This window comes from Stigmatopora argus, chromosome 8 (genome assembly GCF_051989625.1).
Source record: "Stigmatopora argus isolate UIUO_Sarg chromosome 8, RoL_Sarg_1.0, whole genome shotgun sequence".
Classification (NCBI taxonomy): Eukaryota; Metazoa; Chordata; class Actinopteri; order Syngnathiformes; family Syngnathidae; genus Stigmatopora; species Stigmatopora argus.
In genome coordinates this window covers 17,164,297-17,180,093 of record NC_135394.1, presented here as the reverse complement: position 1 = coordinate 17,180,093, position 15,797 = coordinate 17,164,297, and the positions used below count along the sequence as shown (strand labels likewise).

General features: G+C 40.9%; 3 protein-coding genes across 8 annotated transcripts in view; 2 read left to right on the top strand and 1 right to left on the bottom strand.

Moving 5' to 3' along the window:
• The first annotated feature begins 149 nt into the window (after positions 1–149).
• On the top strand, positions 150–2,030 carry rex1bd (required for excision 1-B domain containing). Its single transcript, XM_077607705.1, has 5 exons — positions 150–282; positions 669–751; positions 837–1,041; positions 1,679–1,770; positions 1,849–2,030. The coding sequence occupies exons 1-5, from the start codon at positions 280–282 to the stop codon at positions 1,919–1,921; spliced, it is 456 nt and encodes a 151-aa protein (XP_077463831.1). The 5' UTR covers positions 150–279; the 3' UTR covers positions 1,922–2,030.
• Positions 2,031–2,567: 537 nt separating this feature from the next.
• On the top strand, positions 2,568–7,604 carry dio1 (iodothyronine deiodinase 1). Its single transcript, XM_077607704.1, has 4 exons — positions 2,568–3,099; positions 4,071–4,214; positions 5,009–5,208; positions 6,266–7,604. Exons 1-4 carry the CDS (start codon positions 2,763–2,765, stop codon positions 6,329–6,331), a joined length of 747 nt encoding a protein of 248 aa, XP_077463830.1. The 5' UTR covers positions 2,568–2,762; the 3' UTR covers positions 6,332–7,604.
• A 2,813-nt stretch (positions 7,605–10,417) lies between these two features.
• The window catches only part of ssbp3b (single stranded DNA binding protein 3b), a 28,067-nt gene continuing 22,687 nt past the window's right edge, over positions 10,418–15,797 (bottom strand). For all 6 annotated transcript variants that reach the window (XM_077606795.1, XM_077606799.1, XM_077606796.1 and 3 more), the window contains 4 exons: positions 13,582–13,660; positions 13,428–13,456; positions 13,243–13,344; positions 10,418–12,324 (listed from right to left, as the gene is read on the bottom strand). In XM_077606795.1, the coding sequence (XP_077462921.1) occupies positions 12,295–12,324; positions 13,243–13,344; positions 13,428–13,456; positions 13,582–13,660 (240 nt within the window). In that variant the 3' untranslated portion in view covers positions 10,418–12,294. The remainder of the gene's footprint in view (positions 12,325–13,242; positions 13,345–13,427; positions 13,457–13,581; positions 13,661–15,797) is intronic.

The window sequence follows — 15,797 nt, the reverse complement described above, 5'->3', positions numbered from 1 at the left end:
TCGTATTTTTTTTAAGCAACTCTTTTTTTTTAACGAAGAATGGAACTTCATTACATTGTTACAAACGTCGATTTTTCAAAATACTCTAAATTCGTTTTACTAGTGTATGTGAACAATATAAAAGCGCTTCGCCCTTGTCGGTGCGTCTTTTATTTTGAAGCCCATTCAACATTTGACGTCATTTCCACGCGGAAGTGAGTGGCCACTTGAAAACTCGCCTGAACAAAACGGAACAACTTGTTTGTTTTTGTCACCAAGTGTATTCCATAATACTTTGAGATGGTATGTACTTTGTCTTTTTTGCCTAGATACCTCTTAGACAAGCTAAATCCTTTCGTGCTAATTGCTAAATAAAATATCTTCTATATTTGACCGAGGTGTCTCAACAGTACGAATCCTTACGTATTTTTAAGTACTAGATCTAATGAAACGTACTTAATAAAATGACTATATTTACGTCAATTGCATCCAAGACCAATGTTGACAAGCTAATACAATAAAATTCGGGTTAAAAATCCAGCTAACCAGAAAAATCATTTAAATTTAAATGATTTACATCTGATTATGGTTGTATAATGACACTAAAGTCATTCAATTCAATACTTTGGCTTTTCAAACTACCCTTCACTTCCTGTTTGTAAATACACATTTCCGGTTTTTTTCTGCAGGTTTCCACTGATGTCAAATCACTGATCCAAAGGTTTTACCAGCTTCAGTCTGAGCGTCTGGAAGCCTATCGACTCTTTGAGGAGTATGTTTGCTTTCTGCTTGTCAATATAGATTGCTTATAAACAAAACAGAGTTTTTAAACAAGTGTTTGTTTTGGGTGGGGGCAGAGGTCACGAGGCCTACTTGAAGACAGCCCCCCACTACGATTTTGAGCACTACAAGCAGCTGGTGCACCAAATCACGTTGGCCTTCAGTGGCATCTCCAAGGAAGTTCTGGAAATCAAGGACAAGTTTCAGATCCACTTGGACCGGCCCGACCTATCCGAGCACATCGACAAGCTGCAGTGCAAAGAGAAGCAAAAGCTACAGTTGGTAATTACCAAGACAATTAGTAAATGCTTTCCAGATATTCGCACTTTCCTGCATCTTCAAACTTAGCAACACATAAAAAAACATTTAGTTTTCAGTCTCATTTAAGTGACTATTCCCAATTAGACCACAAGAGGGCACCACATTTCAGAATATAATGTATTCTATTTCCTTTTTTTTTTTTTAAATACACTTTTCCTACTTTTTTACTTCAACATAAATATTTATGAAAATATATCGTACATTTTACAATACAGCCCTATATTTCCTCTGACTTTTTTTACTTATAAAAACAAAAAAATAAAAACATTGTGTATATATACGTATTATTTCCTATCGTTCACGTTAATAAAAATGCAACATTTGACCACCAGAGGGGGCCATATTTGAAAACGCAGTGCTCTTTTTTTATATCAAAAATCAACTTTTCTACCTCAACAAAAACATTAATAAAATAATTGTACCTACATGCTTTTCACTTCCACTTTAGTAAAATTTCACCATATGACCACAAGGTCACCACATTTTGAAATAGTCTTTTTTTTCCATGATAAAATCTACTTTTTCCTAATTTGTGGCTGTTTTTTCACCTACTTTTTGGGTGGGTGATAGCATTTAGTTCGTCTTATTTTTTTTCCAGACAGCTCAGCTGCAGCTGGCCAGGCAGCGAGCACAGGACCACCCAGAAGAAGGGGAGGCAATTCAGGAGAAGATCCAGGATCTCAAACACCAGTAGGAGTGTCTTCGCCACAATTTACGATGATTAATTATGAAAAATGTCCCATTTGAGGTTGTCATGTGTTTTTTCAGGATCATCAAAACCAAAGAAGAGCTCAGTGAAGTCATGCAGGATTTTAAGTATGACTCAGAGGAGAGCGATTGACCCCATTTGGCTCAATTCCTGACGCTCACTCTGTATTTAATGAATTCATTGTAAATATGTTCAAACACAACAAAATTATTCAAACTAAATGTATAGAAGAGTTTGTTTACGTGGCTGCATTTCATTCAGTCCCTTTAAATTTGCACAGGCAGGGCTTTCTAAAAACAATGTTTTAATTATTTGTAAAATAAAAAAAGGAAAAATTATTTTAATTAATAGAATATTTTATCTTTAAATAGTTTAAAAATAGAAAGGGGAACGGTACATATTTGTTTTTCCAATTTTTAACGAAAATTCAAAAAAGTGAGAATGTCTATTATGGTCAATGGCAGTCAATGTGTCCAAATACAAAGTCATGGAATGTGTCAAACTAAACAAAATACACACAGACCACTCATAATTTGCCCCTTGAGGTCGCCATTGTTGTTAAATACCACGTTTTAACCCAAGTTCCACATTAACGTGACCAATTTGCAACGATTATACGATTTCTGACTTTTTTTATTTGTAACGTGATACCTTTCATGTCAATAGGCGAAAAAAAAAAAACTCACAGGTGAAACCCAAGTTTAAACATTTAATTACACAGCAAATAAAAGACGAAATTACATTTTTATTTCCCTACATTTATCGTCGACATTTACTCTGGTCGTCGAAAGTCGGCGGCGCTGTCGAAAAGTCGACGCAACAGGTGGGCTTGGAAAGTCCCAGCCGCTCGCGAAGGCGTCTCCCGCCGGAAAAGAGCGGAAGCGTCCACCTCCCGTGAAGGCATCAGCCGTGTCTTCAGTGCTCTTTCTCGCCCGCCCGAACAACAGAAGCAACTGCCGCCACCACCGCCACCATGTTGGTTCAAAAAGTCGGCGTGTACCTTCGTACCGGCGTCATGTTCGTTTTCGTGATATGCTTGAGCGTCTTCCTCCGCGCCTTGTACTGGGTTTCGCCGGCGCTGGTCAAGAAGGTCATCGTGAAGATGAACCGGGGCTCCACCATGAACGAGAACCCCAAGTTCACCTTTGACGACTGGGGACCCACCATGCTGTCCTACCAGTTCATCCGAACAGTGTCGGGGCACATGTGGTCTTCCCTGGGGCAGAAGGCGTTCGTCGGGGGGCGAGCTCCGGACTCGACCGTGGTCACCATGGACGAGCGAGAGACGTCCATTGGGAACTTCTTCAACGGTAAGCGAACTAAAGAGTTTTGTGTTTTATTTCTTTATTTTATTTTTCATTTCTTTATTTTATACGTGTTAGGAAGCAAAATGGAAGGTTGGCGTTTTAAGCGCAGCTTGAGTTAACGACATAATCAACAGGCGACGACTCAAACGCACCTGCGACAAACATTTTTGTAATTAAAATGCTTTCGTGACTATTTCCTATTTCTGAAAATGCATTTTTTCACTAAAACGTATTATAGAATGATCTAATATCGTGCACTATTAATCATTTTTAAGAAAAAGGGCATTTTTGGTTCATTACTCTTGATTTTGGGTCATTTTTTTTGGTTCGCTTCAGCTTGATTTTTGGGGCATTTTGGGGTCGCTTCCTCTTGATTTTTTTGTGTCACTTCCTCTTGATTTGGGGGCATTTTTTGGGGGTTGTGTCCACTTGATTTGGGGGTATTTTTCCTGTTGGCTCCCCCTTGAATTTGGGGCATTTTTTTGGTCATTCCTCTTGATTTTGGGGCATTTTTTTGGGTTGTGTCCACTTGATTTTGGGGATTTTTTTTGGGTTGTGTCCACTTGATTTTGGGGATTTTTTTTGGGTTGTGTCCACTTGATTTTGGGGTATTTTTCCTGTTCGCTTCCTCTTGAATTTGGGGCATTTTTCCTGTTTGCTTCCTCTTGAATTTGGGGCATTTTTGGGGTCATTCCTCTTGATTTTGGGGCATTTTTGGGGTCACTTCCTCTTGATTTTTTGGTTTGCTTCATCTTGATTTTTGGGGTCACTTCCTCTTGATTTTTGGGTCACCTCCTCTTGATTTTGGGGCATTTTTTGGGTTGTGTCCACTTGATTTTGGGGTATTTTTCCTGTTCGCCTCTTGAATTTGGGGCATTTTTTTTTGAGAAAAAGAAATAATTTAATCCCAAAAGTCTTCAGGTCATAAAAAAGAAAGAAAAAAACCCACCCAATTTTTGTCCGTTTGTCCGCAGGTTGTCGTCCACTGGTGCTGAACTTTGGCAGCTGCACCTGACCTCCGTTCATGTTCAAACTGGACGCCTTCAAGCAGCTGGTGCGCGATTTTGGCCACGTGGCCGACTTTCTGGTGGTTTACATCGAGGAGGCGCATTCTACCGGTGAGCCCGCAATTTCCTCTTACTTTTTGGTCACTTTCTTTTCATTTTTTGGGTCGCTTCATCTTAATTTTGGGGCATTTTTTTGGTTCGCCGGCATTTTGATTTTGGGGCATTTTTTGGGTTGTGTCATCTTGATTTTGGGGGTATTTTTTGGGTTCACTTCATCTTGATTTTGGGGCATTTTTTGGTTCGCTTCATCTTGATTTTTGGGGTCGCTTCCTCTTGATTTTTGGGTCACCTCCTCATGATTTTAGGGCATTTTTGAGGGTCTTTTTTTCTTGATTTTGGGGCATTTCTGGGGTCTTCTTGGTTTTGGGGCATTTTTGGGGTCTTCTTGATTTTTGGGGCATTTTTGGGGTCACTTCTTCTTGATTTTTGGGTCACCTCCTCTTGATTTTGGGGCATTTTTGGGGAGTTGTGTCCACCTTATTTTGGGGTATTTTTCCTGTTCGCTTCCTCTTGAATTTGGGGCATTTTGGGGTCTTCTGGATTTTGGGGCATTTTTTGGTTCGCTTCATCTTGATTTTTGGGCTCGCTGTGTCTTGATTTTTGGGTCACCTCCTCTTGATTTGGGGGCATTTTTTTGGGTTGTGTCCACTTGATTTTGGGGTATTTTTCCTGTTCGCTTCCTCTTGAATTTGGGGCATTTTGGGGTCTTCTGGATTTTGGGGCATTTTTTGTTTCGCTTTTTTTATTTTTGGGGCATTTTGGGGTCGCTTCCTTTTGATAATTTTTTATTTTATTTTTTTAAATAAATACGGCATTGGATTGACTCTTCCATTCCTCCATTTCAGACAGCTGGGCCTTCAGCAACAACATCCAAGTGAAGAAGCACCGCAGCCTCGGTGAGCGTCTGGCCGCCGCTGAAATTCTCTTGAAGGAGGATCCGCTGTGCCCCTTGGTGGTGGACCCCATGAGCAACGTGGCTTCCGTGGAGTACGGCGCCCAACCCGAGCGACTCTACGTGCTGCACAAGGGCAACGTGCTCTACAAGGTAACAATCCCCTTATTATTACTCTGAGAAAACCTGTTAGCTAGCGAATAGCATGATGAGCTAGCTTCCATTAGAAGTCAATAGACCTGGATCAATGCATCAATGGACGACCCCTGGTTCAAATCAAATGGTGGCAGATCTCGCCATTTTCGATAATATCCAAATGTCATTTGCAAAAAGTATTTAACCACTTGGCATCGGGCCGCTTTAATGCGGGTTACACGCCAAAATTCATGCCAGTACACTACCTAATATAAATGGATTAAAAGAACTGGATTAAAAGCCTGAATATTCTGTTTTTATAGATCTAAAACAATGTTTATTTTAGCTTTTTTAAATATATTTTTAGATTTTACAAAATGATTTTTGAACTCAAAACACAGAAAAAAATGGATTAAAAAATGACAATGATTGATATAAAAGGGGGAAAATCAGGAAATGTAATATACATCTCCATACTCTTCATTTTAATTTGATCCTAAAACAGAAAGTCGGCACTCATGATTTACTTTCCCGGGCCGCACAAAATGATGCGGCGGGCCAGATTTGGCCCCCGGGCCGCCACTTTGACACCTGTGACCTAACCCTAACAATAGCCACTAGCGACTGACATAACTTAATTTTTTTAATTTTGTGTTCCTTCTGGGCGACCAAGTGGTTAGCGTGTGGGCCTCACAGTTCTGGGGTCAAGGGTTCGAACCCACCAGCTGGGTCATCACCGTGTGGAGTTTACATGTTCGCCCTGGGCTTGCGTGGGATTTCTCCGGGTACTCTGCTTCCCTCCCACGTCCCAAAAAATATGCAAGCTAGGCTAGTTATATGCTAACTTGCCCGTATCTATGAGGATATGGTTGTTTTTCTCCTTTTGCGCCGTGATTGGCCAGCCACCGATTCAGGGTGTCCGTCACCCGGTGTCCCTCGTGAGCTGGGATAGGCTCCAGCACCCCTCTCCCCCGTGATTAGCGGTTCAGAAAATGAAGAAAATGGTGTTCCTTCTGTTCTTGCTTCTACGTTTCGTGGTTAGCAATAACGATGATGGGTCGCCTGTGCGTTGCAGGGCGGCATGGGGCCCTCGGGCTACAAACCGCAGGAAGTGCGTGCCGTCCTGGAGAAGATGAAGTAGGACGGACGATTGGTCACGGCGCGGCTCCGCGCGTGTGTGGCCCCGACGGATCTCGACCCCCCGTCCGCGTTTCTCGGTGACGGCTACGGACGAAAACCTCGGGACTCCGTGGCCCGATGGAGCGAAACGTGGACTTTGAGATCCAGTCGGGAGACCGATGGACGTCCAATCTGATTGGAAGGCTAGTGTTTTGTTTTTGTTTACTTTTTTTGTTTTTTTTGTTTTATCATTCGACAAACACTATTACCAAAAGACCTATTTTTGTAAGTTTAAAATGGTTTGGGTACGTTCAGGGTGAAAAAAAGAAGAATTTTGTTTGGAATCGTATAGAGTTAATTATTTTAGGAGCTGCGTTTTCTTTAAAAAAATTGTTATAATATTTGGCTGTTTTAATTTCAAAACCTGGTAAATTGAAGTTCAGCAGTAAAATTGAGTTCATTTTTTTTCTAGAGGAAAAAATATAAATTTTTATGTTTTGTTACCTACGAAAAAAAAGTAGTCATCTTTACAGTAAATATATTACGTGTATGCAAATATTTTTTTTAATAATTTAACATGATAATCTTCATATTTAAAAAAAAAAAAGAAATAATACTAGGGTTAACATTAAAAAAGCATTTGAGGAACTACATAAAATATAATTATAATACTAAAATGATTATTACATAACTACTAAAATGTGATTTTGACCAATCCAATATTAATTCAATCAAATAAATTAAAATAAAATAATATACTTTTTGAAAAATGTAAAAAATATTTGATGTAGATTTGTTTACTTCATTTTCTTATCTTCAATCTTTTTATGAAATTCCTTTTTAATCTAATTTTTTCCTCCAAAAAGTTGAAATCTTGACATAAACAAGCACAAAAAAACCTCATTCATTACAATTCCTCACACCAACTAACTCTTTGAATGTTGATTTATTTAAAAAATAATAACATCCCAAAATTCGATCAGCAAAATTCCATCTTTAAAAAAAACGTGATAAAATGAAAGCCAACAAAACATTCCTACCAGACATTTTTGGTTTTTTTGCTGATGATATTGGCCAAAGGTCAAAATTTACATGGCGGAGTACACGGGACGTTCCCACGGGTTTCACACGGGATGGGCGACTTTTTACATGACGACGACAGCGCAAAGCGCTAATGAGCGAGTGGCTGTCCTTTGAAGACGCTAAAGTTCCCATTTTGTGACACCGTTTGGCAACATTCCTTCCACCGCCATCAAATCAGACCATCGCAATAAACATTTTAGCTTTGCACTTGACTACCAGTCTCTTATTCCACTTTGTTTTTATATAACCTATAAGTTACAAGCTTGCAAACACTTCAGTTGTAAAAACAAAACAAAACAAAAAGGCAATTAATTTTACAAAATGTGTGTAAAAATTCGGAAAATAACCTGAGGAGTCTGAAATGTTTTTTTCCCACATTTAAAGGTTGGAAATTCTGTTAAAAGTGCCGACGTATACATATTATATTATAAATACTTTTATTTTAATTGTATTTTTTTAGATAATTTTGTATGAATTTTATATATAATTCATTATTCTACAGTCATTTAAAATGAAATATTCATTTAATTGTATCATTTTTTTCATTTTCTGAACCGCTCATACTCGCAAAGTTCGCGGGGGGTGCTGGAGCCGATGTCCACTGACCCCATTAACTGGTGGTCATCCAATGGGGCGAGGAGAAAAACAACCAATCGCTCATAGCTAGGAACAAGTTAGCATCCTATTAGCCTAGCATGCATGTTTATGGAATGTGGGGGCAAACTGGAGTACCGACAGAAAACCCACGCAAGCCCAGAAAGAACACAACCTCCACACGTTCGATGCCAAGGGCCTTGGCATCGAACGTACGGACCCGGAACTGCGAGGCCGATGCGCTAACCACGAATCCACCGGACCACCATTTATATTTTGTATGATAAATAAATATTCCAGGCAATTCTATTACATAAAGACCTTCATTAAAATCTGATTAGAAATTTTTATGCACAGGCGTTTTCTTCTGGCAAAGGGAGGGCCGACGGGTTCGTCAAGTTCGACGGGTTTTCGCCGCCGCCGCCACGAGTACAAATACTTTTTTTTGTGTACGTCGACGTCCTTTGTTTACTGTCTGGAAAAAAAAATGTGACGGTGGGTCACGCCGTCGCAACAATGTGACGCAACCGCTGTTCCGCGTCACCTATATATAACTTTGGCAATAAAAGCCACGTGCTGTACGACGTGTTCAAATGCGCTGGGAAAATACAGATACGTACTTGAGGGAGGGAAAAAGAGGGAGGGGCCATTTCCAACTCTTGCTTTGGGAGTCCAGTTCGTTCATTTTCGGAATTGCTTTATCCTCACTTGGGTCGTGGGGGGTGCCGGAGCCTATCCCAGCTGACTTTGGGGGGGCACAAGGAGACAAGACCAATCACTCTTAGCTAGGGGCAATTTAATTTAATTTTTTTGCTAACCACTCATGGCGCCGGGCCACGCAAACAAACAAAGTCTGAGAGACTCCGGCTGTACCGGTTGCTCTTATTAGCCTCAAACTTCGATTGGAGTGGTTAGCAGGTTGGGCTCGCAGTTTTGGGGTCGTGGGTTCGATCCCAGAACTTTTGATTGGAGTGATAGCGCGTTGCTCTCGCAGTTCTGGGGTCGAGGTAGCGAACAGAACAGAGTCCCGTTTGTGACATTCATCGGGCTCCCGTTTCATAGGAAGTTTGGCTGCCGCCCAGTCGGGTCACTTCCTGCGCTAGGGATCGCTTCACCGCTATTGTTGGATTTGTTGGAACTGAATCGAGCCACAACATGTTCTCTCTCTCTCTCTCTTTCGTTTTTTTGTGTGCAAAAGCCAGTGAGTTCAACATCTTAGGTAACATGAACATGCTTTCTTTAGGGCAGGGATTGCGTGTGTTATTTGGCTCCCTCTAGTGGTGCGTTAAAGAATCACAGTGACTTTGAGGTTTAGTTGTACTGAACTTTTTTAATTAAAAAAAAAAATGTCATTGGACATGAATTACAATACGTAAAATGTGCTTTTCGTTTTTTCTATGTTTATATTTAACCTAAAAAGCATAATTTATTAATTATCTTTGTGTTAGGAATATTATAGTTTTAACTATATAATTAGTTTTAAATTATGTTACTGTTATATAAATTGTTATATTTTTTTCTGTTTAGTTTTGTGACTTTTCCCGAGTTGAATTTTAAAAACAACAGATTGTAATATTCATATTTCTTCGGTCCTCTATAAAGTAACTTTTTTAAAAATTATTATTATTATTATTATTTTAACTATTTCATGGTTATTTCAAGGTACCAGGAACATCCACTTTTCCCCCAATGTTTTAAATTCTGGTTGTGACATCACAACCAGAACATAATTTTTTAGCAATTTTTAACCTAAAAAGCACAATATATTAATTTTGTTTTAGGAATATTATTATAAATTAGTTTTAAATTATGTTACTATTATATAAATTATATTATTTTTCCCTTTAGTTTTGTGACTTTTCCCGAGTTGAATTTTAAAAACAACACATTGTAATATTCATATTTCTTCGGCCCTCGTAAAGTAACTCTTTTTAAAATTATTATTATTAAAACTATTTCAGGATTATTTCAAGGTACTAGGAAACATCCACTTTTTTTCCCAATGTTTTAAATTCTGGTTGTGACATCACAACCAGAACATAATTTTTTAGCAATTTTAGCATTTTTAGCTATCTGCTTTTCTGCTACTTTTTACATGTTAAGGCAACAAGAGCATTTAATCCCTATGGATATAGCACGCTAGCAGCTAATTCTGGATTTTTTTCGTGGGCGGGGCCATGGCATCTGAGCAATAATAATTTAATGGAATTTCATTTTCAATTCTCTTAAGGTCGCAAAACACTTGAAAATTGGAGACACATAATTTTAATCGTTTGTATTAAAGCCACATTTTATTCCATGCCTCAGTTGAATGATAATGTCTGTTACCTGTCTAATAAATAGCAATAGTGTCCGCAGCGTCCGTATGTTCCCAGTGAATTATTCAAAAATTAAAATGAAATCATAAAAAAATAAAAACAGACACTAAAAGTTAAGTTATGGTAAAATTATATTAACAAGCATCTTTCCTCAATGATGAAATACAATAAAGAAGAAGCAAAATAAAAGACAACATAGAACAGAGAGGTGGGTAACGTTGATAAAAATTCAAAATGGTTGACGGCGCCGACTCGATTCCACTTGGGAGAACTTATCGAGTTTTGTATCAAAATATTTCCAAAAAAATCCGGCTGGGAAAAACGATCGGAAAGGCTACGACCATGCTTTAAAAAAAATGATAAACGCAGGTAGTGTGTTGTAAACTACTACAAAGCACATGGAAAACTTTTTGAACGGGTTGTCCTTAACTGGTCGCCATTGACGGCCACGGACGTTCGATTTATCGGAACTGGTAATGATGGTTCCCAGTTTCAATAGATCGGACGTCCAACGCGGTGGAGTATGAGTTAAGTCGGATAAAAAAATAAAAAAAAACCACTAAGGGTTGGCGTTCATTCCTCGGGAAAAGCGGTAAAAATTAAAAGACGACAATATTTATCAATTTTGTCACCACTTAGTCGGCCGCGTCAGATTTCTTTATAAATTCCGACGAGCGTAAAATCATTTCATGGAGTCACGCGACAGTGTTTCCAACCATATCCAGTAATCGCTAAAAAAAATTGTAACACTTTACAGCGGGCAACTGACTACTATTGGTCTTTAATAAAAAAAATCACTTTAATTTTATCACTGATGGCAATTCTAGAGAAACTAGGAAGACATACTTAAATGTTAACATTCCCTGTTGATTTTGGGTCACTTCCTGTTTATTTTGGGTCACTTCCTGTTTATTTTGAAGCATTTCCAGCTCATTTCCTTTGTATATCAAGGCAACTTTCTTTCAGTTTTGGGTCATTTCTGTGTAATATGGACTCCCATTTTAGTCATTTTAGGCCACTTTTGAGTTACTTTGTATTGACTTTAAAACAAATAACAGAGACAATTCAAAATAACGCTCTAAAGTTGATTAAAAGAAACAAACGAGTCCCTTAAGAAGACTTGTTTTTCCACTTTTTCCATTGATTTGGGGTGTAAAACCACCGACGGCCACTAGATGGCAGCAGCGCCATTACACTGCCAATGCAAATGTGACTAAAGAAGACTAAAAAAACAGGAAGTTGGGAACAAAAATGAGCACAACTTTTCTAACCGCCGAGGCTTTTAAACGAGCACATAAATGGCAAATTCAATTTTTAAGACACGGGGGGGGAAAAAAAAGGTTTCTGGATATGGAGGAAGGCCGTATGTGCTAACAACGTACGTGCTAATGTCGTACGCGCTAACGTCCGCGTGGCGACGAGGGGGTGTTTGGCGAGGCGAGAAGCTAAAAAAACAAATAAAATAACAAATAAAAAGTTACAAACCCGACTGGGAAAAGCTCACGATGCACATGTATGTACAATTGTACACCCTCCAGTGTTAAAAAGTGGACTCTACCATCCCAATATCGGGGGACCGTCGCGACCCTTGACGGATGGTTTCAGTAGCTGGTTTTGTCGCGAAAGAGACGTTTTTGCCAAAACGTTTTTGCCACCCCGTCCGTCCGTCCGTCTTTCACCCTTCGCCACGTTAACCCTTTCGCTGCCAATGACCATCCCGGACGTCCAATCCCATCCCATGCCTATTTTATTGAAACGTGAGGCCGGCGGCGGCGAGAAAAACGTGGCTTTCTTCGCTGCCGGTCTCCCGCTTGGAATGGATTGGTCGTCTATGTGGGGTGAATGGCGGCCAAGGAGTTAGGCGTGGATCCCTGATTTTCTGCTGATGCTTTTTGGCCTTGCCTGATGCGTCGTTGCGGGCGGGGGTCGGAATCCTTGGAATGATGGCAAATTGGGAAGGCGTTTGGGGGGGGGAGGGGAAGGGGCGGGGTCAGACGCTCATCGTCATGGTGGGCGAGTACTGCGGAGGAAAAGAGTCAAGGGTCAACTTTGGCTGCCATTGACGGGGCTAGATGTCCAATTTAACGTCAACATCGATGAATTATGTCTTTAGAAAAATGCTGTTGAGACAAATTATCATTATTTATTTTTTTAATTAGGATTTTTCTTCATTGGAATAAAAGCCTCATTTATTGAATTGTATTTTTTTAATGTTTTAAATTTTTAAAAAGACAAACGGTCATTTTTTTGTATTTTATAAATTAATCAATTCTATCGCTTAAATTTAAAAACTGGAAATATGCCTTTATTTATGTCACCATTGAAGAGGCCCACCCGCCATATTTTACGAGAAAAAATGTAATCCACATTGTATTATATTTTAAAATGTTCAGTTTATTCGCTTGTGAAAAAAAAAAGGAAAAAAAAAATACAAAACATCGAAGGTTCAAAGTGAGGGAAAAAATTGCGATTTATAACCTTACATTTTGGTATATTTTCCCTCATTATTTGGGGTTATTTAAAATATACTTCTTATTAGCATTGATATACTAAAACAAAAATAAAGTATTTTTGAATGATTATTATTTCTTTAAACTGTATTTTTAAAATAATTTTAAAATTCAAATAATTTAAAATTGCAAAAACATATATAGAATTCTTTTATTATTTATATTTTCATGGTTTTCGCAATATGGTCTCAATTAACAGTGTTAAAACGTCAGTGGAAATGTTTGCGTTTTTTATTGTAATAAAAAGTAAATTTTCGGGCCTATAATGTAGGTTAGAGTGAATATAAATTAGGCTCTGCTGAAAAACAACCAAAAGTATTAGGAAAAAATGGTCAAAATAGGCTTGGATTACGGTTTAATTTCCTATTTTAATACAATATTATTCACTTGTATATTCCAGCAATGATTTAAGGCGATTTTCGACTTACGTTCTCGCTCTGAAAGGAGTGGAGGAAGTTCCCACTCAGCTCTCCGTCGTCCCTCGGGGTCCCGGGGGGATTGCTAATGCCACTTAAATTGTTTGGAGAATTCTGCAAATGGCCACGCCCCCCCCAAAAAAGAAGCGTATCAATCATCACCATCGTGGAAATATAGATTTTATTGTCAAGTTTACCTTGTTCATGCCGTCCAAATCACCCGAACCTGAGCAAAACAAAAGAAGGTTGGTTGAGTCGAATTTTCAGGTTACCGTAAAGAACTCGAATCGTTGTTTTGCTGAGGATTTTCGTATAAAATGTTCTGTTTTGTCATGTGGCGCTGTTTGTTACCTAGTGAGCCGTTCATGTGGTGAGGTTCCATCCCAGCCATGGCCCCCAGGGGTCCGTCAGAGCCGGGGCCCATGGGAAACTGAAACGGAAACGCAATGCCATAAACCGACAACATCTATTCCACAGGTGTCAAAGTGGCGGCCCGGGGGCCAAATCTGGCCCGCTGCGTCATTTTGTGTGGCCCGGGAAAGTCAATCACAACTTTCTGTTTTAGGATCAAATTAAAATGATAGATATAGATGTATATAAAATTTCCTGATTTCCCCCCTTTTAAATCAATATTTGCAATTTGTCAGGAGTGGCCTGTTTTGTCCCTCCTGACGTGAAGTCAGGGAAGCAACTGCAGTCAATCTGCTGATTGCTTCCTGGTTTTATTATTTAAGGAGCAATGAGTGAGAGGACCATTGCCGGATCGTCTCTTTTTGTTTGTGCGTGCGCGTAGCATGCTGCCGTTCTGTTCCAGGCCATTGTGGATTTGTAGACCTTTGTTTATTCATTAAAGAATGTAGTTTGAAGTGAACTGGCTCGAGTCAACTCACGTCTCCTGCGCATGGGTCCCCTAAGATATTCCCGATCGCGCTGCGACGACGCAGCGACGCAGCGTGATCGTAACAGCGGCTTTTTGCTCTCCAGTTTGGTGTTTTCTTTTCTCAATCCTATCGTTATTTACCAACATCTGCGAGGCAAACTTTTCCTACAGTCGCCACGACTTAATTAATATATCCGATGTCACAACGAACTACCAACGAACCTACGATATCCCCGAGGGCATCTCGAGACCTCCGGGATCTCCGTGGATAGTCAGCCCACTCAAAGCACGTCGAAGGAGGCGAAGGCGGCGGAGAGAAAGGAGGCAAAGGCGCGGTTGTCGGGCGGGCCTTGCTGCTAAGCTAAGTCAACAACCACACCGAGCACCGCCTCCGAGTATCTTTTTGACCAACGCCAGATCCATCACCCACAAAATGGACGAGTTGGAACTTCGAATTGCCAAGGACGTTGGGCGGCGATCTGCCTCCTGCTGGCTGACTAGGTAAGTAGGCAGACATTGGGAGGTAAGTGATCCATTTTATTCTTTGTTGGCATCGGTGAGGCAAACCTTTCGCAGTCGCCTGGAGTTGGTTGCGCTCGGGAGGTGATGCGATGTATCCATCACGGCAGAATGCCAGCAAGTCTGAAACTATCACTTGGTTGGGCTCTTGCCTGACAAAAGTGCACTTTGTGGAGAAGCACCTTCAATTTCGTCATACGCAGCTGGGTATGATGACAATTAGGCTTTTGTCTAGTCAATGATGATGACAAGCCTAAGTCTGATTTGATTTTTTATTTATAATGGACCCAGCGGGAGGCTACCCACGCTCGCGCCGACGCTCTCGTCGACGCCAGCCACCCTTTTTGAAGCCCCGCGACGACATGGATTCACTGAGAGGCCCCACAGAGTCTATAATGGACACTTGGCGTGGGCACCTCAGACACGTTTGGGCAGCGGAGGAGTCTCGACCAAGAGGTAGTACTGAGCCTCCATCCACCTTTAAAGCCACCCTCCGCTCAACCCGTCGCACCGGACTGCCAGCACAGCTAAATCATAATTCCAAGGCTCCGACACCCTCAGTTCATCGCCCCAGTTATTTGAATTCAGACTCCAGCGAGTTTTTTTCTCAATGGAGGGAGAATCCCCAGCCTCCCTCGGCCCCATTGGAACGCCAAATCTTTGTGGGTTGGGACTCGGACTTTACTGAAGGTGAGGACGACCGGGAGCTAATAGATTTGTATGCTGGAGATTCGGACTCGGACAGTGATTTTCTTAGCCGGTTCGGACTCCGATACGCTCCACCGGAGGACGTTGACCAATACTCCTCCGATTACTCCGACTTGGATTACCCCGACCATGATCTGCCAGGTGGGTGGGCCATCTACAAGGGACCACCACGTGGCGGCCGGCGTGGGGGGGGGGGCTCCGGTAGGAGTTTCGAACACCGCCCGTCTTGTTTTTTGGGGGAGGCGCAGCAGCGAGGTCTTTCACCTGGTCGGCTGGCAAGCTACGATGGGCCACCACGTGGCGGCCGGTATGCTGTGCCGCCCTCCCGGAGACGGCGGCGAGCGCCTGGCCGCAGGGAGAAGCGGAAGGAGGGCCTGGACGCTCGAGCCCCTGACCAAGCTTCTCGGCCGACCACGCCGCTCCAAGCTTCTCAAATACCCGTGCCCAAGCCACGCAAGTT

What these genes read in the sequence shown, in the direction of transcription:
- rex1bd (XM_077607705.1), top strand. An exon ending in GCCTATCGACTCTTTGAGGA is followed by an intron (nt 752 to 836) that starts GTATGTTTGCTT and finishes GGGTGGGGGCAG; the next exon opens with AGGTCACGAGGCCTACTTGA. An exon ending in AGAAGCAAAAGCTACAGTTG is followed by an intron (nt 1,042 to 1,678) that starts GTAATTACCAAG and finishes TTTTTTTTCCAG; the next exon opens with ACAGCTCAGCTGCAGCTGGC.